Raw genomic sequence first — 27,962 nt, forward strand, 5'->3', positions numbered from 1 at the left:
CGACTGAGCTAGGCTGGCTAAGCCTAAGCAACACCAAGCGTTCCGCGAACACGCTGGAGGCTTCAGAGGCAGAGTCTGTGCAGCACACTGCTGCACAAGGCGGCGATGATCCGGTGTCTTGTATCGTGACAAACGTGCGTGAAGCAGCAGGAGCAGAGGCAAGTGAACGAGCAAGTAGCGACGAGGGAGCGGCGTCGTCCACGGCAAGTACGGCTAACCGGCAGCTGCCGCTAGGCAGCGGGCAGACGCTAAGAAGTTTTTAAAGGGCCTGAAATAGTATTCAAGGCGACGTGCTCGTGTTTGGTAAAATAGTAAAATGGAGTAAATGCTCTATTTTGCTCCTTGATTTCGTGACAGCAGTGAAAAAGGGGGAATTTCCTCATTTTCAGCACATACTGCCGGTCGCACTATTTTTGATAAGCAGTTAAGAAGCGGACGGTAGCCATTTATTCTCCTATTTGGGCTCATTTGTGTTAATTTACAGTGTACTGAGGTCGATTTTAGAAAATGCCTCTCCTCCCGCAGGTGCTGCTAGAAGGTCGTCTATCTAAGGAAGCGGGTAGTGGTCTGGGGTTGACGCTGGTCTTCTTATCTCCACCCATTCGAAGGCTAAGGACGTTGTGTAGCCACTTGTAGCTAGTAGCGTTATGATGCCAAGCATCTCCATTTTTATAAGTTCAGCTTTCGCTTCATAGTGTGGAAAGAGTGGAACGCATCTCGTGGTTGCAAACTTCGGTCGCGTTCTTTCACGAAAGACAAGCACGGCCCGCTCATCCTTTAAAAGTTCATTGTGGCTGCCTAGCAGGGCATTTAGCTTTGATATGTCTCGAGAAGGACCAAGGTTCTTAAAAACACCCCTATTCTTCCAATGCTGCCGAATAACTTGCAGTCATTCTCTGCCGACACGTGTTGGTCCTGTAGTGTCCACGACATACAGGAGAAGATTCGTAACGTGGTCATTGTGGTTCACGAGCAGCGTTCCAGTATACTGCGCAGTTTAAACAAAGCTGGCTGCAATTGATTAGTTGGAAAAAAGCTTCTTAAATTCGCGCCACGAGGTGACGGCTGGGCCGGTGTCAAGCAGGGCGTCGTTCATGGGCACCCTAAACGGGACTACGTTGGCTGCTTGAAACGGGACAGACGACTTGTTTCGGGCAGACGCCATCCAGTTCACTCGTCTCGGATGCTTCGTCTCCCTATCTTCCTTTTGTTAGCGGCAGGCGCGTGGAACGCACCTTTCGCGGTTAGAATTGTAGCACGTATCGCCGACAGGAGGGCACACTTCTCTAGAGTGATTAGGCGAACCGCATTGGAAACAGGTTTGCGGCGTCGTAGACTGCTTTTCGGCTCTAGTTTTGCTCAGATCTAGCGACACGGGCACGCTGCTATGAATTAATAAATAGTAATAAATTGCGGCAGAGAAGAAACACCGACAGCGAAGGAACACACAGACAAAGACGGAGAAGCATCGTCCTTATCCGCGTGTTCCTTCGTTGTCGGTGTTTCCTCTTTGCCGCAGTGTGTTATTAATTATGTATACCAACTAGCTCAGCCATCCAGCTTATTACCGCTGCTCTGAGTCAGCGCAAAGCTTTTAGATGCGGCTTCCATGGCTTAAGCTCTATCTACAGCCTTCTGAAATGTTACCTTTTTGTCCCCTTTGAAAGATGCACGCTGAATGCCTTCTGGGAGCAGATGAAACAGCCTCGCAGCGCTCCATCCAGGAAGCTTCCAAATTCGCTACTGTCCACCAGGCTTCTAAGTTCAGCAACAAATTTAACCACTTCGCTGCGACCGCCTGTAAAACTTCGCATGCTATGCGATGTCGCACGGCTGCGCTGCCCAGCCCAGGAGTTCGAGAGGAAAGTCAAAATTTCGCGAGGACGGGGCGTCCGGTGCCGGCAACGACTTGAGCCGTGTGTAGGGCTTCGCACCAGTCGGAGTGTTTAAAGCAGAAACGTTCTTTTCGTGCGGAACTCCGTTGACCGAAAGGTATGCCATCAACCTGTCTTGATACGAGTGCTTGTCACCCGTGGAGTGGAGAGGCCGACGGTTTCATCATGACCGTTGCGATGCATGTTTCAGGAATTGCACCGTCGGGCAATTCTTGAGGCAGGAATCTCTCTACACTGATCCACAGACTGCGACATATTACTAGCGTACACACAAAGGACAGAGGCTGGTACTTCAAACTGCCGTTTATTGCACACGTAGGAGAACAAATCACTTTGCACATCTGCGCATGCTCGATACACAAGTGGTATTTGATTAACACGATCTCTGGTTATCGCCGACACATAGGTAACAAAAGAAAAAGTAAATTCACAATAGATTGAAGCGCGTGCTTTTGCCAGGTATGCAATTTCACAATAGATGGAAGCGCGTGCTTTTGCCAGGTATGCAATTTCTATACTCGTGAGGGCTATCGAAGGGGTGCTCACGCAGTTCTCTCCTGCGTTTCTGCTCTATGTCCTTTCTGTGTATTTTAACGCTAGTAATATTTCGCAGTCTGGATTAAAAGCACCATCTAGCCCAACTTAATTCTTTAATCACTCTCTAAACTGGAGCCAGTCTCCTTACGCTGGGAATTCGGTACGGCGAGGAGGTCACATACTGATTGTGATGATGGGCCCGTACAAAGATAGCACACGCTATCGTTCAACGTTAGCCGGAGCAGTGCGCAAACGCGTAAAGGGCGCGATAACAACAGGCGAAGTTGTTTCGCGCGAACGCAATAACCAGCACCTGCAACAATATAGCGTGGGAAACTGGGCACAATGAAACACATAAACAGCTGCTACGCCTTACGGCATTCAATTCATTCCATTCGCTGCTCAAATTAAGCTTTTTTTTAAATTGGTTTTTGGGGAAAGGAAATGGCGTAGTATCTGTCTCATATATCTTTGGACACCTGAACCGCGCCGTAAGGGAAGGGATAAAGGAGGGAGTGAAAGAAGAAAGGAAGAATAGGTGCCGTAGTGGAGGGCTCCGGAATAATTCCGACCACCTGGGGATCTTTAACGTGCACTGACATCGCACAGCACATGGGCGCCTTAGCGTTTTTCCTCCATAAAAACGCAGCCGCCGCGGTCGGTAAGCTTTCTCCCGAACTCTCCCGAAATAGAAAACAGTGTGAATGGCCATACTGCTACACCAGGAAATAATTAAGCGATTTTGGCTTCCTGTTTAAGGTAAGCCACCAGTTTCAATTTATGGGAAAGTTTTGCTTATTTTTGGAAGCGCCAGAATCAGCCGAGTCTATTCAATATCATTGCACACTGATGATACATTTACTATTGAGTGCATAAAATCTTTTTACAGTTTTATAATCTGCTGGCCAGTAACCAAGGTATTCTTGAAAGCTCTGTATTTTAAACCCACGTTTTCGTTACCTTCGCTTTACATACTTGAAGTAACCCCTGGCATAGATAAAGAGATAGTGTGGTCGCCGCTACGGAACTCTTGCTGGATAAAAGCAAGGGTTCCCCAAAGCAAGAATTTTGAGTTAGAAAAAAAGTGCTGCCAATGATTTTAATGGCGCGTGCTGTTATGAAAAGAAATGACTTGTTGCGTTGTCGAGGGACCGCTCACGCGCATCGGGCGAACACTTCGCTGGAAGTCGGTATTTATAACACGAATAATACGCTTCCTCATTTTGCGACCTGGAGTTTGGCGCATGATGGCCTAAGTTGCCTATGTGCCATAAAACCCAACACAATCAACACAATCATTTTGCGACCGGACTTGAACTTTTAATTCCTTAATAATAATAACAGTAATTGGTGTAGTCAGTTGGTGCGAAGGCATTTCGATAGAACACGTTCTTGGGCAAGTTGGTTCATAGCTTGAGTAGATGAAGCGCACAAAAACACAGCACACAGGAAAGGAAGACACGAGACAGGCGCTACACGAGACAGGTTGCTAGTAGCGCCTGTCTCGTGTCTTCCTTTCCTGTGTGCTGTGTTATTGTGAGCTTCATCTACGCAAGTTGGTGCCAACTTTGTGGTTGGTAAGTGGGCACTGCTCGCACAGGACACGATTAGTTGGAGGCATATGGGAAAGGCCGGCAGTCGACGTACTCAAGCGGATGCTCAGTAGTCAGCAACTCTCTCGCATGCAGGCCGAGGACAGCCTCTTGTTCAGCGGGGTGAATTGCAGAGGCGATCGGCTGGCGCTGAGAGTGTCCCGCCTCAAGAACCGCGTGGCCCACGTGTGGCTGGCACTGTACGCCGCCGACGGCGCCCGCTACACGCTGCCGTACGCCTTCACGCTGGACCGCAGCGAGGGAAGCGTATTCTCGGCCGCCGGCCTCCGGCTGCAGCGCCTGGCGCCCAACCGCCGTTGGCGCGTCGCCTTCAACGGACTGCTCAGGTGCGCTAGTAAGGACGCCCCGTGCAATTTTTTTTCAGCTCGTCCTACCAGCTCTGATGTCTGCTCCGCAGCAAACACCGCATTTTTACGTTAACGATCTGCCTTCTTCGATACTCATCTACGTTTTCGAGAACGAGTGTGTGTTGTGCCGTCCCGTAACCAACGCGCCCTGTGCTTCTGCCGCCCGAAATAACCAGGTGCGCATACAACAATGGTTGCCTCTGAATACCACTAAGATTGTCGTATGCACCCAACCTGCCGACCTTATATTTGGAAAAGTTACGACCGATGTGTTATTCTCTTGCATGAACTCCTTTATGCACCTTGGAATTCACCTCACTAATGATTTGTCATGCCCTTGCCACGTAGACCACACAGTTAATTCTGCACTAGCCGATCATCATCATCTTCGCCTGACTACACCCACTGCAGGGCAAAGGCCTCTCCCATGTCTCTTCAATTAACCCTGTCCTTTGCCAGCTGCCCCTTGCCCTTTGCCTGCAAACTTCTTAATCTCATCCGCCCACCTAACCCTCTGTCGCCCCCTGCTACGCTTACTTTCTCTTGGAATCCACTCCGTTACTCTTAAGGACCAGCGGTTATCTTGCCTTCGCATTACATGTCCTGCCCAAGCCCATTTCTTTCTCTTGATTTCGACTAGGATGTCATTAACCCGCGTTTGTTCCCTCACCCACTCTGCCCGCTTCCGGTCTCTTAACGTTACACCTATCATTTTTCTTTCCATGGCTCGCTGCATTGTCCTTAACTTAAGCTGAACTCTTTTCGTTAGCCTTAACGTTTCTGCCCCGTAGGCGAGTACCGGTAAAGTAAAGCTGTTGTACACTTTTCTCTTGAGGGAAATTGGTAAACTGCCACTCATGATCTGCGAGAACCTGCCTTATGCGCTCCACCCCATTCTTATCCTTCTAGTTATCTCCCTCTCATGATCCGGATCAGCTGTCACTACCTGCCCTAAGTAGACGTATTCCTTCACAACTTCCAGGCTCTCGCTGCCAATTGTGAACAGTTGTTCCCTTCCTAGACGGTTGAACATTACCTTGGTTTTCTGCGTGTTAATTTTTGACCCATCCTTCTGCTCTGCCTGTCTAACTCATTGATCATGATTTGCAGTTCACCTCCTGAGTGACTCAGCAGGGCAATGTCCTCAGCGAATTGTAGATTATTTAGGTATTCTCCATTTATTCTTATTCCAAACTGCTCCCAATTCAGGCCTCAGAATACCTCCTGTAAACAAGCGGTGAATAGCATTGGCGAGATCGTGCCTCCTTGCCTGACGCCCTTCCTTATATGAATTTTATTGCTGACTTTATGAGGAACTATAGTAGCTGTGCAGTTGCTAAATATATCTTCCAGTATTTTGACATAATGCTCTTCTACCCCGTGATTACACAATGCCGGTATGACTGCTGAGGATTCCACTGAATCAAATGCTTTCTCATAATCAAAGAAGGCTATATATAGGGGTTGGTTATATTCTGCGCATTTCTCTATCACCTGATTGACAGTGTGAATATGATCTATTGTGGAATATCCTTTACGAAAGCCTGCCTGATCGTTTGGTTGATTAAAGTCCAAGGTTGGCGTGACTCTATTAGCGATTACCTTAGTAAATACTTTGTAGGCAACGGATAGTAAGCTGATCGGCCTGTAATTTTTCAAGTCCTTGGCGTCTCCCTTCTTATGAATTAAGATAATGTTTGCATACTTCCAAGCTTCTGGTACAGTCGAGGTCATAAGGCATTGCATATACAGGGTGGCTGGTTTTTCTAGCACGATGTCCCCTCCATCCTTCAACAGATCTACTGTTACCTAATCGTCCCCAGCTGCTTTTCCCCTTTTCATTGCTCCTATAAGGCTTTCTTTACTTCATCTTTCGTTACTGGCGGGATGACGCATTGCTGTGCGCTGCTGTCTTTCTCATTAGCGCTCTGATTACATTGGCTTCTTAGCAGGTCTGTGTAGAGCTCTTCGGCTACGTTAAATATCTTATCCATATTGCTAATGACATTGCCCTTCTTGTCTCGTAATGCATACATCTGGTTTTTACCTATGCCTAGTTTCCTCTTCACTGCTTTTAGGCTGCCTTCGTTCTTTAGAGCATGCTCGATTCTCTCCATATTAAACTTCCCTATGTCGGCTACCTTGCGCTTATTTTTTAACCTTCATAGCTCAGTTAGTTTTATTTTGTCTGTAGGGTTAGACGTCCTCATGCTTTGGCGCTTCTTAATCAGATCTTTCGTCACCTGTGATAGCTTTCCGGTATCCTGTTGAACTCTCCTACCGCCTACTTCTACTGCGCACTCTGTAATTATTGATGTCAGATTATCGTTCATTGTATGAACATCAAGATCATCTTCATCAACTAAAGCCGAATATCTGTTTTGTAGCGCTATCCTAAACTCTTGCGCTTTCCCTCTTACGACTAACTCGTTAATGGCCTTCCACTTCACTAGCTTCTTCCGTTCCCTCTTCAAGGCTAAGCTAATTCGAGACCTTCCCATTCTGTGGTCGCTACAACGCACCTTTCCGAGGACGGCCACATCCTGAATGATGCCAGGTTTAGTGCATAGTATGAAGTCGATTTCATTTTTAGTCTCACCATTGGGGCTCTTCCAGGTCCACTTCCTGTTTTCTCGTTTGCGGAACAAGGTATTCATGATCCTGTCATGATCAGAACCTATCCCTTAGTCACCTACCGCGTGGTCGTCAGCCTGCTTCTTGCCCACCTTCGCATTGAAGTCGCCAATCAGTACAGTGTACTGTGATTGTACCTTATTCATTGCCGATTCGATGTCCTCATAGAAACTTTCAACGGTCTGGTCATCATGACTGGATGTGGGCGCGTTGGCCTGCACCACTTTCAGCTTGTACGTCCTATTCAGCCTAATTACTATAGCTGCTACCCTCTCATTAATGCTATAGAGCTCCTCTACGTTGCCAGCTATATCCTTATTAATGAGGAATCCCACACCTAGTTCTCGTCCATCCTCTAATCCGCGATAGCACAGTATGTGTCCGTCCTTTAGTACTGTATACGTCTCACCTGTCCTCCTAACTTCGCTAAGCCCTATCACATCCCATTTAATTCCCGCTAGTTCCTCGAACAGCACTGCTAGGCTAGCCTCACTAGATAAAGTTCTAGCGTTAAACGTTGCCAGGTTCAGATTCCAATGGCGGCCTGTCCGGAGCCAGAGATTATTAGCACCCTCCGCTGCGTCACAGGTCTGACCGCCGCCGTGGTCAGTTGCTCCGCAGCCGCTGGGGACTGAGGGCCGAGGGTTAATTGGTTTGATCATAGAAGGTTGTGGCCAAGTACTACATCAGGGTGGCGAAGTCCTGTTCTGGTGAGGGAGTGTGTTATCGGTTCTGGTCACCGACATCAGGCTGCACTCCAGGCCTGGTTATGCAATTCCATCGACACGCGGTTTTTTTTTTTAAACCCGGTGGAAAATTGTGCGGCACCAGAATCCGAACCCCGGTCCTCTTGCACACGAGGCGGATGCTCTACCTCTACGCCATCACTGCCTAGCGGGTACCTCCGCCGCAGCCTCTGCATAGCACCTGGTCTTCTAAAGATGCCAGCTTACTTAGCGTATCGAGGGGATCAATGCAGCGGGAGGGAAATGACCTGTACGAACACAAAAGGCAGATCAGACTGGAACTGAAACTACCAACGAGAGTAAAATGTATTCGAGGAAATAATGACAATAGTAGAAAAATGGTGCTCCACGTGGCAAATGACTTTGAATTCCAACAAGACAGTAGCGATGACTGTGCAACGTAAAAAGAATCCTTTTCGTTTTACATACCGCTTAGCCAATGAGCCCCTCTTAGTTGTCAACGCTTTTAAATACTTAGGAATTCAGATAGTCTCAGACCTTCGATGGAACGAGCACATATCGTATATAGAAAAAAAAGCTCTAAGACAACTGCACTACTTGAGAAGAACGCCGGCACAATCCACACAAGAAATAAAGCTTTTAGCTTACAAAACATTTGTTCGGCCAATGTTGGAATATGCTGCGGCAGTGTGGGATCCCTGGACCGAAAGTAACAAACTTAAAATAAAAAATGTCCACCGCAAAGCTGCTATATTTATCTTTCATTGTTGCAGTTGGAATATTTCCCCAACAGATCTACTGCAAACCGCAGGACTTGAACACCTGGCCATGCGTCGTCATCGAGAAAAATTAAAGTTATTCTACTTGTATTATCACAATAAACTAACAATAGAGGAAGCAATTTTAGTTGAGCACACATCTCGACACCCTACACGCTCTTACCATACTAAGAAAGTTGCCGCGTTTTCATGCAAAACTAATGTATTTAAGTATTCGTTCTTTCCCCATACTATCACTAAGTGGAATGGTTTACCTGCTGATGTTGTCAATTGCGAATCGGTGAATTTATTTTTACAAGCTCTGAAGGATGTATAGGGCTCTTATGTATCCTTGTTTTGGGCCAAGTCCGATGCCTTCGTTTGCTGCCAGGATCGATGTCATCATATGTTCTATGTCTTTGTAATCGATTTTATGTTGTATGTACTGGTTTTTGCTCTGTTCGCTATCTGCTTCTTTTGCAATGTACTTGTCATTTTTATCAATATGTTTGTACCCCACTCCTGCCTAAGGCCTGTAACACAGGCGGGCAGTATTTGCTAAATAAATAAATAAAATAAATACTCAAAGAAGTAGCTATCCCTGTGCTAGACTTAAATGCAAATTAAATTTTACGTCAGTTTGTTGTATGTTGTTTCTGCTGGAATTTAATATACAGTAGGTGGTCCCAAGTTAAACATACCGTAGCCGTGACCTCCTAGCTCGGAAAAATACAGAAAGCAGACAGTCGACACACGAAGTTGGTTTGATGCAAGACAAAAGCAAGAAAAACAAAAACACTTCTTATAGGGAGATGAAAAACCAGCGGCAGGTGTTTGGAACGACCTTCAGAGAGAAGCGATCACCAATTAGACTGCGTGCGCGTGAAACATAAAGAAACCTTTGGGTGATGAACAGCGTAGAAAGCACAGAGACAAAGGAAGACAACACACCACCACCCAAGCATGTCAACCAACCAGGCCAGCTTGCAATATTTACTCGAATATATTGAAACCAAAATATTAGATAATTGTGCATATTTCTAAAACATACTAAATGCAGGTCACTATAAAATGGTGGATTTGAACAGTTAAGGCGAGATGTATGGTAAGACTATGCAGCGATCAGTGAATTTCTTTAAGTTAATTTTGAACACATTAAACAAATTTCACTGCGCAACGTTAGCATTTAGGCAAGGTTTGTGACTTCAGCAAGGCAAAAATTCGGGCTGGCTGGTGTATGATCTTCAGGTGGAAAGCAGCGCTTACACGAGACAGAGGAGAGTTAGGGTTGTTATCTTTGTGTTTCCAACCTCCTCTGTCTCCTCTAAGCGCTGTTTCCTGCCAGAAACATTTGTGGCTAGAGCCGAAACTACCAACAGTTTAATAACGAGAAAGAGCAGGATTTATTTGCCGGCCGTGACCAACGTGACAACCAGGAATCAAGAGCAAAAAACAATCAAGGCACTAATAATAACAGAAAATTAACCAAGCAAGCGATCATCCTTTGATAAACCTAAACCATTTTATTCCGCGAGCACATCAAGACCACATCTGAAGAAAGTGTAGGCAGAAGAGATTAGAACCAAATGACCAGGAATAACAAGCTGACAGTTAAGAATGGGCGGCGCAAAAAGCCGCAGAAAGAGCAGTGACAGGTACAACGGAGCAAAAGCAGAGTCAAAAGTAAAAAGTAACGTGACGAAAACAAAAAAAAATTGAACAACTCCGAGTGAAAGCTGAGGTAAATCTTCAGCCGCCACAGCAAAGAAAAAAAATGAGCGCCAGTTTCAACCAAAATGGAAAAACAAAAAAATAACGCGAAAACAATGCCAGTACATGGGTGCAAAACCAGAGACAGTTTGACACTCTTCTGAAAACCCAGACTCTATTTCATTCGGTAAAATCCAAAGGTGTATTCTCAGGCTAGTCTCCGGCTTTGGCAATCAGGACCCTTTGCATGTAATGATCATCAAACTGATTTCCAGCACTGTTAGCTGCAAAGCCAGCGATGTTAATCTTTTACTGAGGCACCTGCTGGGTTGGCCGATGTAGCACACGTGTCCACACCAAAGGAATCTCATAGACAGCACACGTAGCACGATCCGTGCAAGGATCGATGTGTTTCTCTTGCGCCAGCCTCATGGTAGGCACGGAAGCGCAGAGGTTCCGCGCAGCGGTCTCCAAGAGGACTTGCCCTCTCATGTGACCATCCTACAGAACCCCATCGGTCTTTCCTCAAGAAACCAGTTCTTTGCTTGCGCCCGTCCTATGTCTGTTTTTGTCATTCCTTGATTTTGCCGGTCACAGCGTACCGTTTCAGCGCAGCAGCTTCAAAAAATTTCTTCCTTATTTTATTTAGTACAAATTTGTGCGCTCCAGTTCTTCATATACTTTAGTACAAAATTACCCGGTCTACGTTCCGCTTCTAACCAATGTAATTTCGTGCAAAAGACCCAGCCTAAAGCTGCTTGTGTTTCATAATAGGGAACTAAAAGTTTTGCAAGTATTGGAAAACATTTCATTTTAGAGCCTGTGGAACATTGCAGCCCAGAATTTCATGTAATTCCGCCATGCGTTTATGCGGTGACAAAAGAGGGTTAATGCGATTTTTTCTGTATATTTCTATGAGCAATCGAGGCTTTATTTATATTTTTATTCCATAGTTATTCATGTGTAGCTTGTGACCATCGTCAGTTGCCATACATCTGCTCGCTCCTGCACTGTCGCTATCCGGGGCTCACGAAGGTGGCCGTATTTTCTCCACACTGCCTTATCGTGTGCACTTCATATGGATAGGTAGCAATGAGTTTTCTCGAATAAACAAAATTTGTACCTATCTTGGTAATGGATGATGTGAACGTTGCAAGAAAGGGGATATTTTTAAATATGTTTTATGCGATGTGCCCAATTATGGTGTGCTTGAAATAAAGCAGCAGGGAACGAGTGATTAAAATATTTCCAAGCCACACCTTTGTAATGAATCATGTTTTCGTATATTTTTATTGAGTATTTTAGGCAAAAAGCATGAGCTGTATTATGCTCAATACCATCTGAATGCATGCCATCCACTACTGGTGTTCAGGTTGGAATACCTTTTAGATATCTCAAATAGCTGCTGTGGATAAGAGGCAGTAGGACTCTTCTGTTTTAACAATAAAATTATCTTTCTGCTCCATTATCAGTGAATTCGTGTCCTCTGTGCCGGAAACCATGTTTATGGTGCCTGTCACCAATAAATAATTGTCCTGTCACCAATAAATACAATTAATATTCAACATTTCGAAAGCCTCAAACAACCATGTTGGAAAGGCTGCTTTACATTCTGTTCTTAGCATGGCGTTTTTCATGATTGCCGTGTAATACCATGCGGCTTTATTAAAAATGCTCACTACCTTTTGTTCTCTTCCGGTGAAGTTGCTAATTAAGAATGTAGAAAATGAAAAATGAACGATCAGTCTAGGTACGTGCCACGCGACAAACTTCCTTCATCAAAAACAGGAACCGAGTACCGGTGCAACGGATAAAAGACTAGCACAAGGGACTGGCGATTGGTACGAAACAATGTCCACTCGCGGAGCGGAAATTGACGCAAACGCCGGAAAATTGCGATTATAATCAATTAGAGCCACTCATCAGTACAGAAATGAAAAGAGGGAAAGGAGTAAGCCTCTGGAGAGGAAAGAGGAAGCCACGAAGTTGGTGGAACAAAGAAATTAAGGAGGCCATTCAATAACGGCGGGTGGCTTGAAGGAAGCACAGATTAGTAAAGAGGGCGCAGTTATCTGGAGAGGAAATAGGCCAAAAATGGGAACCTTATCGACAAAAGAAACAGCATGTGCAGGTCCTCGTCCAGGCCAAAATAAATCAGTCCTGTGATCGCTGGCTGGTTGAAGTTCGCGATGCAACTAAAGAGGGGTCAGAGAATTATGCAACCTGGCTGGGTAAAACGAATCAAAGAAGGCAGGAACAGATTTACGATGCCGAGATAAAATGTGTAGAGGTTGACGGCGCTGTGAACCACATTAGATCTGTTATAGCTCAGTCATTTAGGAGAGACGATAGGGTAATCTCCCCAAATGACGGAGAAAGACAGGACAGTAGAATAGAAAGCAGTTTATAACCCACTAGTCTTAACTGGAAAAAGGTGGAAGCAAATATTCCTAAAAGCATATTCGCAGAGATAGAAGAAATTCCAATGAAGCTGATAAATGAGCATGGCCCAAAAAGCAAGGAAACGTTGTTAAAAGCATTGGAGGTACAAGTGAAGAATCTCCTCACAGCTGCAGACAGAGTAAAATCAATTTGATTTATAAAGGGAAAGGCGATAAGACGAACATAAAATCCTTCCGACCGATTACGATAACATCAGTTATATACAGACTGCTGATGCAAGTGGTGAAATTAAAAATGCAGTCATGGGTAGAACGCAATAAGATACTCAGATAACTTCAGAATGGGTTCAGAGGAGGTACGCGCTTGGATCATAATCTGTTGTTGCTTACCCAATGCACAGAAATATATCTAAGGCGGAAAACAGACCATTCTCTTTAGCATTTCTGGATTGAAGTGGCGTATACAACAACGCGAACAGGGAACTCTTATGGAACTTATTAAAAGATAAAGGTATTGCTAATGAGGTAATGGATTTTCTGTAGGAAATATGCAGACATAATAAAGTTAATATTACATTGGATGGAATAAAAAGTACAACTGTAAAGGCACACGAAGGATTAAGGCAAGGTTGTCTTTATTATCGCTGCTGTTCGTGCTTTATAAGATAACTATGGAAAGCAGGCTACAAGAATGTAATATAAGTTATAACCTGTGGAACAGATTAGGCAGAAAGATCGTTCAGCAAAGGCTCCCAGGTATAATGTATGCGAACGATATTATACTGTTAGCACGTAGCCAAGACGATTTGCAAACTCTGGTTAATTGCTGTGGAAACGAAGGAGACGCTCTAGGTTTCAGTTTTGGCGCAACCAAGTCAGGTGTGATGATTTTCAAAGATACAACTGATGAAGTGCCTACAATCCAATTATCTCGGAGTATTTGTAAATGATGGGCAGATATTCACGAATAAGCACGAATAGTCTGTTCGACCGAAACAGCGAAGAGATGCAGGGAAAATGAAACATAGGGCACTATGGGGGTACAACAAATATGAAGCAGTGCGAGGTATTTAGTAATGAATAATGATGCCGGGGCTTAAAAATTGAGTTTTGGTTTTTGAGGAAAGGAAATGGCGCAGTGACTGTCTCATACATCTCGGTCGACACCGGAACCGCACCGTAAGGGCAGGGGCGAAGGAGGGAGTGAAAGAAGAAAGGAAAAAAGAGGTGCCGCAGTGGAGGGCTCCGGAGGGGCGCTTACATTCTGGAATGCGGTTCTGTGCTTAAGGGCAGAAGTTCTGTCGAGAGTAGAAGTAAATCAGAGAGCTGTTTAAAGGTTAGCGCTAGGTGCCCACGGTAAAACCTCAAACGAGGCAGTACACGGGCATATGGGCTCGGCATTGTTCGAAGAACGGGAAGCTGGGAGTAAAATGCTATACGAAGAACGCCTGAGGAAATTGGACGATAACAGGTGGGCAGCAAAGGTATTTAAACACCTATACAGATAGAGCGTTTACTGAAAATGACGGAAAAGAACTAGGAAGCCAGCCAGTAAGTATGCCAGACATGAGGACGGAGAAAGAAAGAGCATTAAACGACAAGTCCTTGTTCGCGCCGCCGTTCATTTCATTATGCACGAACTCGCCCCTCAGGCCGTTATTCTCGAAAACGCAGAAGGTTAAAATTGGATAGATTCAATGGAAAAGAAGCAAAGTGTAGAACTATATCGATACTGGAAAAGGCAGAACAGGAAGGAAGCGTTTTATGATAACACAAGAGTCAGTGCCCTACTCTTTGAAGCTAGGTCAGGATGTCTTAAAACGCAGAGCTACAAAAATAAATTTAACGAAGAAGATGACACGTGCCGTTTGTGGAAAAGCTGTAGAAACAATAGAACACCTGACACTGAAATGTGATGTGAGCCGTGCGGATGTTGATGCAGGCACTTTCACTCTTCTGGAGGTCTTAGAATTTAGAGATAACAATGGTCATGTATAATGAATCTGGGGTGGAAATTAGCAAAAGACGATAGGAAGATTGGCGGCTCAAAAGCACAGAGGTGGCATAAGGTTTGCGGTTCAGTAAAACGTATTTAAAGAAAATTCCGAATTTTAAGAACAATTTACAACACAATTAAACAAAAAGGAAGAAAAAGGCGAGTATGGTGACAACTGTCATCATCCCGTTTCAAAGGGGAAGCTCCTGTCCTCCATCCACACAATTACGTGAATGTAATCCCTTTCCCTTGCTGAGTCACTCAGGAGGTGAACTGCAAATCATGATCAACGAGTTAGACAGGCAGAGCAGATCGATGGGTCTAAAAATTAACATGCAGAAAACCAAGGTAATGTTCAACAGCCTAGCAAGGGAACAACAGTTCACAATTGGCAGCGAGAGCCTAGAAATTGTGCCGGAATACGTCTACTTAGGGCAGGTAGTGACAGCTGATCCGGATCATGAGAGGGAGATAACTAGAAGGATAAGAATGGGGTGGAGCGCATATGGCAAATTCTCGCAGATCATGAGTGGCAGTTTTCCAATTTCCCTCAAGAGGAAAGTGTACAACAGCATAATCTTACCGGTACTCACCTACGGGGCAGAAACGTGGAGGCTAACGAAAAGAGTTCAGCTTAAGTTAAGGACAACGCAGCGAGCCATGGAAAGAAAAATGATAGGTGTAACGTTAAGAGATCGGAAGCGGGCAGAGTGGGTGAGGGAACAAACACGGGTTAATGACATCCTAGTCGAAATCAAGAGAAAGAAATGGGCTTGGGCAGGGCATGTAATGCGAAGGCAAGATAACCGCTGGTCTTTAAGGGTTACGGAGTGGGTTCCAAGAGAAAGTAAGCGTAGCAGGGGGCGGCAGAAGGTTAGATGGGCGGATGAGATTAAGAAGTTTGCAGGCAAAGGGTGGATGCAGCTGGCAAAGGATAGGGTTAATTGGAGAGACATGGGAGAGGCCTTTGCCCTGCAGTGGGTGTAGTAAGGCTGATGATGATGATTATGATGATGATGATGAATCCCTTTCCCAACCCTGAGTCGTGATGAAGGTTGAACACAATGTCACCTGTTACAAAGAATTTTTTTCTCTAAACTTTTCTTTTGCGCCCAGGTTGTCGCCGGTTATTTGCAGTCTATTTCCGCTGCAGCTGCACCTTTTTCTCCGCCTAGAATGATGACACACCAAGGCGGATTTGTGGATGTCGCGTTTCACTGCTGATCTGGAGGCCTTGGGTTCGATGCCGGCGACCTTAGTTCAATAAAGGCTCATGTGCTGTGCGACGTGAGCTCACGTTAAGGAACCCCGGGAGGTCTAAATTAATCCGGAGACCTCAACTTCGTTCCTCGTAGCCCGTGTGTCGTTTCGGGACGTTAAAGGGACTATGCAATAAATTGAGATTACGTAAAGCAGACGAGAGATAGGCATTTCATCACTCGTCACCCCAACGCAAGGATTTTTAAGCTAGAATCAATAACAACGAAGGTATAGACGATTAAAAATTATGCTCTTTCTCTGCCCCTCAATTCGTACACGCGGGGCGCCAGACAAAAATAAAGAAAACAGGTCTGGGACTGGGCCCCGCCTTTGAATACGTCATCAGATGACGTTCGTTTTGCAACTTCCGGTTGTCGCTCCTAGACCCCCAGCAGCAGCGTCAGTGGCGTGGCGGCATCTCTCCGGTCTCTCTACGCCTTCCTGGATTGCGGCGCGCGTCGGGTTTCTTTGCTTGTCGTCTGTTGTAGTTAGCAGTAATAAACCCGGACCTCGAGGTGCGACTGCTCGCTCTTGCGGCCGTGATGGACATCGGGCCCTGTGCGTGCCCACGAAGAGCCATGCGAGTGGCTCCGGAACTCCCGACAGAAGGAGGCGGCAGAGGAAAATTGAAACCATATGCGCGAAGGCAATGCCCTGGCCCGCGCTTGCCCGAGAGGGTCGCGCGGCAGCACGAGCAGACGATTTTCACGGCTACCGGAAGTGTGCCCGTGACGTCGTGGCTGCCGAGGCTCTAGCGAATAACAGCGTGTGGTGGCCTGGCGACGTCATGGTACTGTGACGTCTTTCTTCCACGATTTTAGTTCCAAAATCGGTCACTACGAGCACACCAATCGACCCGCGAATTTTAAAAACACGTTTTTTTTTTATTTATAAGAAATTGCCGGCTCAGTTCCGAAGACTTATGCTTGGTGTGAATGCTCATTAGCATCATTTCTAAACAGAAAGCATTTACAAGCGACTTTGAATTCTTTGCACAGTCCCTTTAATTCTTTCAGGCGGCAGTTTTTATCTGCATCGTTAAGAAATATTTTTTCCGGTGGAATGGTATGTCGGGGTCTCAAAATATTGTCTGTTTTTTCACCACCAAACCTCAGCGGTTAATGCTGCATACACGCATGTACAAAATTTTATACCAAGTGTCATATTTGATAGAAAAAACAATATTTAAATGCCAAGAGTACTCATATGAGCAGCCTAAGCATCGCGGAATCAGTTTCGGTTTTAAATATGCAGGATCCGCTTTAAATTGTGGAAATAAAACAAAATAGCGTCATGGCTGGAGGAAAAATCTGTCTTGACAAAAGTAGCCAACGAAATGCTACTGTCCTCGCCCATTCGCGAAATATTACTTAGTTCGTTCGCCTTGTAGCATAAAAACATCATCTTGCGACATGTAGACTGCGAAATTTACCTGAAATAAAAAAATTCACGGCTAGGTGCAGCACACTTTCAGAAAAAGCTGTTTGTCAAACACATCGTTTGAACATTTTCTTGTGCCCTGCAGGAAGCACCAAGAAACTGGAGCTGCAGGCGTGAAAGAAGCCGATGTCCATGTGAAATTTGGGTTTATGTGAGTAGGGCTCATTTTGATGTTTGTGCATGAGTTCTGATTCGAAAAATGACCTCAAGCATGGCTATTGCAGAAACAGGGCGATTTTTATTCTAATTAAAACTTTTATTTCGGTTGTTGTTTTTTTCTTTGGGATTCTTTCCGATTTCAATTTGCTCTTTATAACCGCTGAATAAAACTTAGTTTCAGTTTATTTCACTTACGAAATGTTAGTTCTATACGCTAAAAAAATGGTAAACGTTGTCTCCGTGTTGACAGAATAGAGCTACTTGACAAGCAAAGAAAATGAACTACACGCACATGTTTAGGAATTTTCTGAAAAACAGAGGCGCGCTAAGCTTCTTTTCGGTCCTTCCGAAGAGAAATTGAAGTGCGCTTGGTACAAGCAAGGTCGGCGTAGGTTAAGAGAAAATGCAGCGTCGTCGGAGGAGACGACATTGTGACTTGTGAAATTGGCCAAAAATATGCTCCTTCTTTGTACTTACCTTCTCTGTAAATTCGGTAACCACGCGGTCTCTGTGGCTCACCGTGAGTCGACAGAGAGAGAGAGGAAAAGAGTAGGTTGATCAGAAAATGTCTCATTCAGCCTGAGGTCATCATCATCATCATCATCAAATGACTCTATCGGCTTCCTTGCTCTCGGGATAGAGAAGACGGCGCGTGCTATCAGTGTCAAACAAAACGCCAACTACAAAACTGGAAGTTCTTACACTATAGAGAGGCAGAATACTAGAGCGCGCTCATTTTCGCATCGAAGGCGCCAAGACCGCTCATTGGAAGTGGCGTCAGGCCGCGCCTGTGTTTCCTCTCCAGTGGCTAATGATTTTGATTGTGCTTGCGTTTCAGTTCTGCTCGCGTTTTATTTGATGCTTATGGTACAGGGAAATGTTGCCCGTCGACATTGTGCCGAGAGTGGTCTCCATGGAGTGGTCTCAGCCTGGCGTTTCTCTTTTTCATCCTGGTGGCGGCGCAGCTGGTCGGCCGTGTCACACACACTGGAGCAGCCAGCCGAGCTGTCTTCGCCGCTGCTGGCCGACAGCCTCTCCAAGAGGGCCACGGCGAATATGCTCTGTGACATCGACAGGTATTGTGTGCCTTGTCTAGTGGAGCGTTCTACTGCCTACCATGCCACGGCTCACTTCTTCTCTGTCTCACAGAAAACATAGACCCATTACTATTAAACGAATGAATGAATGAATGAATGAATGAATGAATGAATGAATGAATGAATGAATGACTTCATTTCTATTCAAAGAGAATGGTCGGGCCTCAGGCGGAAAACCTGAAGCAGGCAGCTCGAAAGTGCAAGTCTCTTGGCAGACAGAGCTCACTCCTTTCTACAATAAGCCGCCGCGGTGGCTGAGTGGTTACGGCGCTCGGCTGCCGGCCCGAAAGACGCGGGTTCAATCCCGGCCGCGGCGGTCGAATTTCTATGGAGGCGAAATTCTAGAGGCCCACGTGTACTGTGCGATGTCAGTGCACGTTAAAGAACTCCAGGTGGTCGAAATTTCCGGAGCCCTTCACTACGGTGTCTCTCATAGCCTGAGTCGCTTTGGGACGTTAAACCCACATAAACCAAACCAAACCAAACCTTTCTACAATATCGTTTGAAAACACTTGGAGTCATTAACGTGATGGAGGAAAAAATAATTATCCATAAATAACACAAGTAGAACAGCGTATTAAAGAAGAATATATATTGTCAGGAATAAAGCCTTTGAGCGATCCAAGGTTCTGAGAATAATATGCTGAAGTGACTAATATCTTTTTTCTCTCATGAGGAGCCAAATGAGTACCTTTTGCGCAGCAGGTCTGACAACCAGCTTAACTCAAGCCTCGCAAAAAGTATCTATACGTTAGCGGGGGTTGTAGGGATGGGGGGGGGGGGGGCAAGAAAGATGGTTGCATGCCTCCAAGCGAGCAATTTTAAATAGGAAAACCATGCTGAACACTATTTTTTTCTAAGGAAAAGGCCAAGAAATAGATGGGTGAAATCGCACCGACTCAGCCCACCACCTACTCAAATGGTGGCTAATAAATCTACCGCTTATATGGACCTTTCCATTGGGCGTCCTCTATGGGCGTTTGCAAACTGGTCCCGTTGCCCCTTCCATTGCGCTGGCATCAAGTGGACGCAACGTGAGCAATGTTGCGACGCCCTAAATGGAAAGGTCGACAGACCGTTTAGCGCGGCCACTTCGCACTGTGCACTACAGAGGCTGCCACTAGACAGTCGTCATTTTCGGCCTTCGGGTACGACGTTAACAGCAGCGGCGTGCAACGCGAACAGCTGCTCTGGAGGTTTGTTTTTGAAGAACAAGATAATAATGGCTGCCTTCGCTTGGGCTAGACATTCTGCGCAAAGTCGAAGGGCGTAACACGAGCGGTCATCCAGACGAGCTGTTACATCATGAGCAGAACTCGCAACCAGCTTACTAGACGTATGATCAGTGTCGCTTCATGAATCAGCCTAATCCAGTTTGGAAAGCGCTTAAACCGTTTAGTGCCGAGCTCTTTGGCGCCTACACTGGTTGGGAGAACATTCGCCTGAGGCCGGACTTCCATCTCATAGTCAGCATCCGTTAAGTACAGATTTTCATTCTGTAAGCGCGAACAATTTTCTTGATCATGCAGAAACTCAGGGACAACCGTTCTTATTCTCCCAGGTCGGCTTCAGGCATGAACTTTGTTCCTAGATCCGCAGGCATCATGTCAGAAGAAAAGTCGTGGCATTGTTCTGGACGCGTGTAAAGCTTCTGAAGCGTTCTACCCGGTTACTGACAAACACATAAAACCTTCGAGTTTCATTATGTACGTAGCCTAGGACTGCCTTGCTGCCAGTTTTGAAGTTTGCAGCGCCAAGTTCACTGTCAATTTCATGATTAAAGAGCTCTTATAGCTCTACTGCCAACACTGTACTACACATAGCTCGAGCCTCGGAATAGTGTGCTGTGGCGTGGCGCTAGTTTAGCTTTTCCGATGGCGAACACAACGTTGCACACACGACCTGGATGTGTCACTCTGAGGTATACGCTACTGCGCAGCAACACACTTGCTTGATGTATCTTGGAAGGTTTGCGGCTAATTGCGTCGTGCGATGTTGAGTGAGGTGGGGGCATAAGTGTTAAGTATGTGCAGCTGCTGAAATAAGGAGTCTTTCCAGGTTTCCTACTGAGCTTTTATCGTCAGGAAGTATACAGTCCCAGTCACACGTCTCGGTGACTAGTTCTGGGAGGAGGGACTTGCATTGAACGGTGACTATTGACCACTGACAAGACATCGTGCCGAATGAATGATTTCTCTTGAAGCCTTGGAAGTGAAGACATCCTTCTTCAGGTTTAACGAAATGCGCAGACTGCGTCGCATTTGCAGTATGTGATGAGCACACGCAATCGTCGGGAGATTTTCGAGCGCGGTGCTTTCACAGTGGCGCGGCGGACAGAGGAGTGCTGCGCGTGCGAATGGTGCGTGCTAGGCGACGGCGACGAAGAGCGTGGCGAGCACGAGTAGGGGAGAGCTGGCGTCTCAGAAAACCGAGGTGTGAAGGAAGACAGCGCAGCGGAGATAGTGTCATTCAAGCGTGGAGGTGGCAGTCGTCTGACGTTGGGTCCGTACTGCCGTGGATCTCCGTTGGATAACCGACGCAAGCCTTCAGCGTTCCTCTCAAGCGTGGAGGTGACAGCCGGTGGACAGAGGGTCCGTGCTGCCTAAAGGTAACCTTGGATGGCCTGTTTTAAGCCTCTGGCGTCCGAGGCCGCCGTCGACGGCTTCTGGGTAGGGATTCTTCTGTTGCTGCCAAGTTCTTCGGACTGTTTACTGGAGACCACCGGCGTCTTCCTGCAGTTCTCTCCGGTCCTAATACGACCTGGCTCCCTTCCGTAGCATCCTTCGACGCAGCGCCAGCGACGCGTCGCACTACAACCACCCGCGTCCGCCCTGTCTGCAAGGCATCCCCGCTTCACCTGGGACGCTCAGTACCTGGTGAACTCTTTCCTTTTATTCTGTACTCTTGTACGCGTGTTGAGTGCGCGTTTTTCTTGCTTTAGTGTCCGTTTCTTATTTTCTTATGTCCGTTTCTTCCTTTAAAATATAAATACGGCTTCGTTTTGTTTTCTTTGATCTCTTTGTTCTCCTGTCCGAATCATCCATCCATCGGGCTCGAATGTTCCCCATCTAAGTCAGCGCTCTTCCTAATTAGGCCAAAATCTAGCGCTAACTCGTCCATCCAAACCAATTTAAAAGGATCCCCTATCCCCATCACACCCGCCCTCCGCATCCTTGGCCTCCACTTGCAGGATTCTGGACAAAATGAACATACCCTTAAAAGGCTCAAGGCCTCCACGCAATCCGTGTTGCACCTTCTACGCCGAGTGTCCTCCCTTAACAAGGGTTTAGACGAAGCGGACAACATGAAAGTAGTGCACGCATTTACGCTTAGCCACATTCTATACGCGGCCCCATATCTCAAATTGAACCGCACGGAAACCAAACGCGTGAACGCAATGATCCGCCTTGCGACTAAGGCAGCCCTAAACCTACCTCGTAGCACTAGCACAGCCAAACGTCTTGCACTAGGCATGCATAACACCATTCAGGAACTAGTTGACGCGCACCTTCAGACACAGTACCTTAGACTTGCCACGAGCGCCACTGGCCGCCATATACTCTCCTCCCTTCGCATCAACATACCCGCTAACCAGTCAACCCTTATACCCATCCCTCGACACATCCATACACCTCTCGTTGTGAAACCCCATCCTCGAAACGTCCATCCCCAATATCACATCCCTCGCCGCGTAGCTCGCGATAATGCCCTCCATAAGTACTATGGGCAAGCCCACGATGCCGTTTGGGTAGATGCCGCATGTACAGCGCATGAAGCGGTAGCAGTTGCCTACAATCCAACCCTACCTCACCCCCTAACTCACCGTCTTTCCTCGGACTCTACGCCTGAGGAGGCAGAGAAGACCGCCATCGCCCTAGCCCTTGCACATTCGGACGCCCAATACATCTTCAGCGACTCCAAAACGGTTCTGTCCAACTTTGCCAGGAGCAGGATTCACGTCCCTGCCTGGCAATTGTTGAATACCCCTACCCAAAATTTACCGCGCAGGGTAGAGCTTCAGTGGGTGCCGGCTCACTCTGGGAACCCTGGAAACGAGGCTGCCGATAAATTGGCCCGAGGTCTGATTTGCCGGGCTCAGGACAGTCTCGATCCAGGATTCTCGAGGGAGCGGGCGCACACCTTTGCGGAGCTCACGCAAATACCCCGTTTGGACCGTCGGACTTACCCTCCTCCCCACCCCTCTCTTACGCACTCCGAACAGATCCTCTTCAAACGCCTCCAGACCCGCTCTCTGTCATCCCCTCAGCTTTTATCCCACTATTGCGGCACGTCCCCTGCATGCTCCCTATGTGGTGACCCCCATGCCACACTCTCCCATATCCTTTTTGGCTGCCCTGCTGACCCTCCCCCGCGGGGACAGCACGCCATCTCGAGCTGGGAGGACTGGGAGGTCCTGCTTATGTCTGCAGACCCGACATCGCAGCTTGCTGCGGTGATTCGGGCTGCCCACTTCATGTCCCGGCATGACCTACTTGATGCAGTGCGGGACCGCGCAGTGGCCCAGGGACCCAGCTGGGTCTAAAACTCACTTGCTGAATAAAGTTTTTCTGTCTGTCTGTCTGTCTGTCCGAATCGGCACGCGATAGCGTTCCCCTTCGGAAAGTCAGGGACGCGCTACCAACTCGCGACAATTGGCGTCCACGGCAAGACGAATTCGTGTTTTTCCCCCCTTTCGTGGGTCCGCAAAAAGATACGATGGCAACAATAAAGGATTTGGTCAAGTTGGGTAAACGCATAGGGTTGAAAGACGCCGAGCTGCGCACGTGGGTGGCTGCTGAGCAAGAGAGGGAACGCGCAGCACGGGCTGCCGAATGCGAGTACGCCAAGGCGCAAGCAGAGGCTGAGAAGCGCAAAACACAAGCCGAACGCGAGCATGGAAAGTCGCTAGCATACGTTTTGAGCGTACCGCAGAAGGGCACAGCTGGCCCAAGGAAAAATGGGCTACGGCACTGATTATGTCTTTGACTGGGGAGGCTCTCCGTGTGTTCGGTCGATTGTCGCCCGCAGATTCAATGGAATATGATAAGGCAAAACTAGCCCTGCTCCAACATTTTCGGTTTACAGCAGAGGGCTTTCGCGAAAGGTTTCGTGAAAGTAAGCCACCAGATAAAGGAACAGGCAAGCAATGCGCACCACGCCTGCTCAGTGTTTTCGATTGATGGGTCGAGATGTCGGGAACGGCCACAACATACACTGACCTACGTGATTTGGTGGTGGCGGAACAGTTCATGAGAAACTGTCATAGTTTTCTGGAAAATTTCCTTCAAAAAAGAGAGTGCAAGACATTGGACAAAATGGCTGAGGCAGTAGACAACTTTCTAGAGGCCCAGCGAGAAAGAAACTTGCCTTCGTTCAAAGAATCGTTACAGGTGGGCATTCCGAGAGATAAGGAGGTTCCATCAAGTAGACAATCTGGACAAAAGGCTGCCGACTGTCGCTCTAAGCCAAAACAGGTTTATTGCGTTTTTTGTCGAAAAACAGGACATGATGTAAGTTCCTGCTCAAGAAAGTATTAAAACCTGAAGCAGTCGTGGTGTTGTGTTCAGCCAGAGTGTGTTGCGCCTGAAGCGGTATCCGCAACAGCAGGTAGGCTTGAACCAGCAGAGGATAAGGTGGTGGTCGGACTTGTGCGGAAAAAGCCTGCAGATGCACAACGCATGCCTGTCCTAGAGAGAGAGAGCTCCGAGGTCTACCCGTACGGGCTTTACGGGACACGAGAAGTAATGCGGTGGTTGTGAGGAGGGCCCTAGTTCCTGATTCACCTCTCACTGGCTTGAGACCTACGGTGTTCCTTCTTGATGGCAGTTGTCTGGAAATTTATCAGGCACAAGTCTATATCGCTTCCCCTTATTTCACTGGCATGGTCCTGGTAAACTTAATGGAGACATCATTGTACGATGTCATAATTGGAAATATGCCAGAGGCCTGTGAGCGGTCAATTCCAGATATTAAGTAGAAGAAACCGGAGGGCGTTGCTACATTATGCCCTGACATAGCCAATGACGAGGTCGCCAGTGAAAATGGTGAGGGCAAGGACTCAAAAGTGGTGTTCGCTGAAAGGGAAGTTTCTGGACGAGGGAGGGAAAGTACAGCTTTAAGCGGTGGTCCGATGAGGTTCACCAAGAAAATGCTAGAAGCAGAGCAAAGAGGCGATGAGTCATTGAAGGTGTGTTCGGTGAAAGTAGGAAAGGTGTTCCATGGCAAGCACGGCACTTCGCACTCGTATTCTTTTGAAAAGTGTTTTCTGTACCGCCTCTATCATCTCGATTCCGTTAGAGAGGTTCGACAGGTAGTACTTCCAAAGTCTTGTAGATCACAGGAGTTAAGCCTTGCCCACGATAGCCCGTTGGCGGGCATCAGGGTATTAAGAGGAGTACAGATCGAGTTCTGGAAGAATTCTACTGGCCGGGAGTGCAAGAGGAGATTAAGAGGTATGTCAGGTCGTGCGACTCCCGCAAAAGGATGTGCCCGAAAGGCAAAGTCGGGAAAGCTCCGTTGGGACCCATGCCTCTTATCGACACTCCATTTGATCGGGTCGCTGTCGATATTGTCTGTCCGCCGGTGCCCACATCGGTGAAACGGGATAGATATATTCTCACTCTTGTCGATTTTGCCACGCGGTATCCGGACGCCGTGTCTCTGCCAAAGATAGATTCAGCGACCGTGGCAGAAGGTGTGGTGGAGATATTTTCACGAATCGGTTTTCCTAGAGAGATCGTTTGTGACCAGGGCTCTTGCTTCACTACCGCAATGATGAGAGAGCTCAATGATCTCTTGGCCGTAAAACATCTCAGCACGACGCCTTACCATTCAATGTGCAATAGGATGGTGGAGAAATTTAACGGCACACTCAAGCAGGTGCTGCTGAAGCTCAATCAGGAGCAGCCCAAAACATGGGATCGTTATGTCGCGCCGCTCCTGTTCGCATACAGAGAGGTGCCGCAGGCTAGTCTGAGGTTTTCTCTCTTAGAGTTGATATTTGGACGACATGTGCGAGTGACCGCTCCCAGTCCTCAGAGAGCTCTGCACCAGGGAAGAGCTGGGAGAAGACACGAAGACGACATATGGTTACGTTCTCGATCTAAGAGAACGTCGCGAGCAAACTGTGAGAGCGGCACATCAAAATTTGTTGCGTTTTCAAGAGTCTCAGAAGAGATGCTACGACAGGAACAGCAGGAAGAAGTATTTAAGGGTTGGAGATCGCGTCTCATTCTTTTGCCGAGTAGCCACAATAAACTGTTGATGCAGTGAAAGAACGACGTGGATTATTGGATCGACTTGGGCCACACTAACAAGCTATTCCACAGCAATATGCTCAAACGGTACGAAGAGCGTGCGTCCCAAGAGACCGTGCATGCGTCATCTTTCGTTGTAATAGAAGAAGGTGACCCAGAAGGACAACTGCCTACTCTTAGCATGGACCACGGTAAAAGAATTGAAGCCGTGCAGATCTCCCCCAAGCTCAATGACGACAAACAACAGGAGATTCGGAGCTTGCTTGACACGTATGCAGACATCTTTTTCGAGATTTCCCGGACGACTAATCTAGTGGAGTGTCAACTCAGGCTCTCGACTTCTGAAGCCGTGAATACCCCGCAATACCTGTTGCCTTTTGCCATGAAGGACGTGGTCGAAAATGAGATAGACGAGGTGATGGAATTGGGGGTCATTGAGCGTTCCAAATCTCGATACAACTCCCCTCTCGTTCTGATTGAAAAGAAAGGCAACACCTATCGGACTTGCTTCGATTTTTGACGCATCAATGATGTTCTTGTGTCTGATGCAGAGCCACTTCCAAGAACTGACGTAATATTTACCGTGGTTGGAATCAAGGTGTACATTTTGAAATTTGACCTGGCTAAAGGCTACTGGCAGGTACCCTTAGTGGAAGCGAAGAGACCGAATACAGCGTTCTCTACCCAATCCGGTCACTATCAGTTCGTCTATATGCCCTTCGGCATTAAGACAGCATCGGCTGTCTTTACGCGCCTGATGCGTATTCTATTACAAGGCATTAGGCAATGTCGTTTATTACATCGACGATGTTTTCGTAGCAACAGCTACTTGGGAAGAACATCTTTGGACTTTAAACAGGCTATTTAGCAAGGTGCGCGAGGCCGGCCTCACGATCAAGCCGCAGAAGAGTGAAATCGGAGCCACTAACTTCTCCTTCCTTAAACACTAGCATGGAGAAGGGACCATCCAATCGTTGGAAACGGTGGTGGAAAAGCTTGTCAACGTACCGCTTCCAAAAACAAAGAAGCAAGTGCGTTCCTTCTTAGGGCTTGCCGGATACTACCGCGATTTCATCCTTGGCTATGCCGACAAAGTCCAATCGCTCGTGGAGTTGACACGCCATAATGAACGCAACCTTGTCTCTTGGACACCACAGCGGCAAGCCGCCTTTCACGAGCTCAAGAACGCGTTAACATCGAGGCCCGTATTAGGAGCTGCAATTCTCAGTAAGCAGTTCGTGCTTCGCACAAATGCTTCCGAGGTCAGCGTAGGCGCCGTTCTCCTGCAGGAGCATGATAGAATCCTCCACCCGGTATCATATGCGAGTCGCCAGTTGTTACCTCGTGAATCTCGCTACTCAGCGATTGAACGCGAATGTTTGGCGATAGTCTGAGCTGTTGAGAAATTCCACGTATTCTTGTACGGGACGTTCTTCATCATTCAGACCAAACACCAAACCCTTACAATGTTTAGCAAAGGCAAAGCACTTGAACAGCAAGATACTGCGTTAAAGCCTAACATTACAAGAGTATACCTTTCGGGTCGAGTACATCAAGGGCTTCGAAGTTGAGCGTGTGACTTCATCGCCCAACTCAACTTCATCGCCCTTCGCCAGGCGTATGGCCAGGAATTCATCACCGAGATCCGCAAATATGTCAACCTTAACTGCCGTGTCACTTCATTCAGGAACCATCTTAAGTTCAACCTAACATGTATAGCCCGTAACCTAGTTCCCCGCTCCATACGACTCAATAGACCTGTGTCCACGCCTTTCGGGCACAGTGTGGTCGGAAAGGCGGAACGGCAGCTTCTACAAGCTAGGATCTTGAACTGCAAAGAAAAAATTTGTGCTTCGGAGAACGATGCCTTCTGTGCCCGGCACCGCCTGGAGCACCACTACCCCAGCGTAGTCGCCAGCATCCAGTTGCATGCGAATCACAAGTCTGACCTTCAACGCAATAGAGGTGAGCTTGCCCACGACAATAAGGTGACCAAGCTTCTTTCCGAGAAACCAGTAAAAACTAAGGTGGCTTCAAGAACCGTAGTGCATAACTTATCGTCGTACAGAGCGATCAAAGCTGAAAAGAATGTGCTGAATCTTGGGTTGAATGTCAGCATAGGACCCGCAACGGACAAGAAGAAACTAGTGT

General features: G+C 47.1%; 1 protein-coding gene across 14 annotated transcripts in view; it reads left to right on the forward strand.

The window, feature by feature from the left end:
• LOC144127822 (rifampicin phosphotransferase-like) overlaps window positions 1–27,962 on the forward strand; it is a 685,750-nt gene that overhangs the window by 69,552 nt on the left and 588,236 nt on the right. For 13 of the 14 annotated variants that reach the window (XR_013313574.1, XR_013313577.1, XR_013313576.1 and 10 more), the window contains exons 3-5: window positions 4,121–4,371; window positions 17,385–17,450; window positions 18,424–18,534. Coding sequence is in view for 6 of the 14 variants with exons in the window: in XM_077660767.1 (XP_077516893.1) it covers window positions 4,121–4,371; window positions 17,385–17,450; window positions 18,424–18,534 (428 nt within the window). In the remaining 8 variants the exon portion in view is untranslated. The remainder of the gene's footprint in view (window positions 1–4,120; window positions 4,372–17,384; window positions 17,451–18,423; window positions 18,535–27,962) is intronic. The other variant, XR_013313580.1, reaches the window with a different exon arrangement.

This window comes from Amblyomma americanum, chromosome 4, assembly GCF_052857255.1.
Source record: "Amblyomma americanum isolate KBUSLIRL-KWMA chromosome 4, ASM5285725v1, whole genome shotgun sequence".
NCBI lineage: Eukaryota > Metazoa > Arthropoda > Arachnida > Ixodida > Ixodidae > Amblyomma > Amblyomma americanum.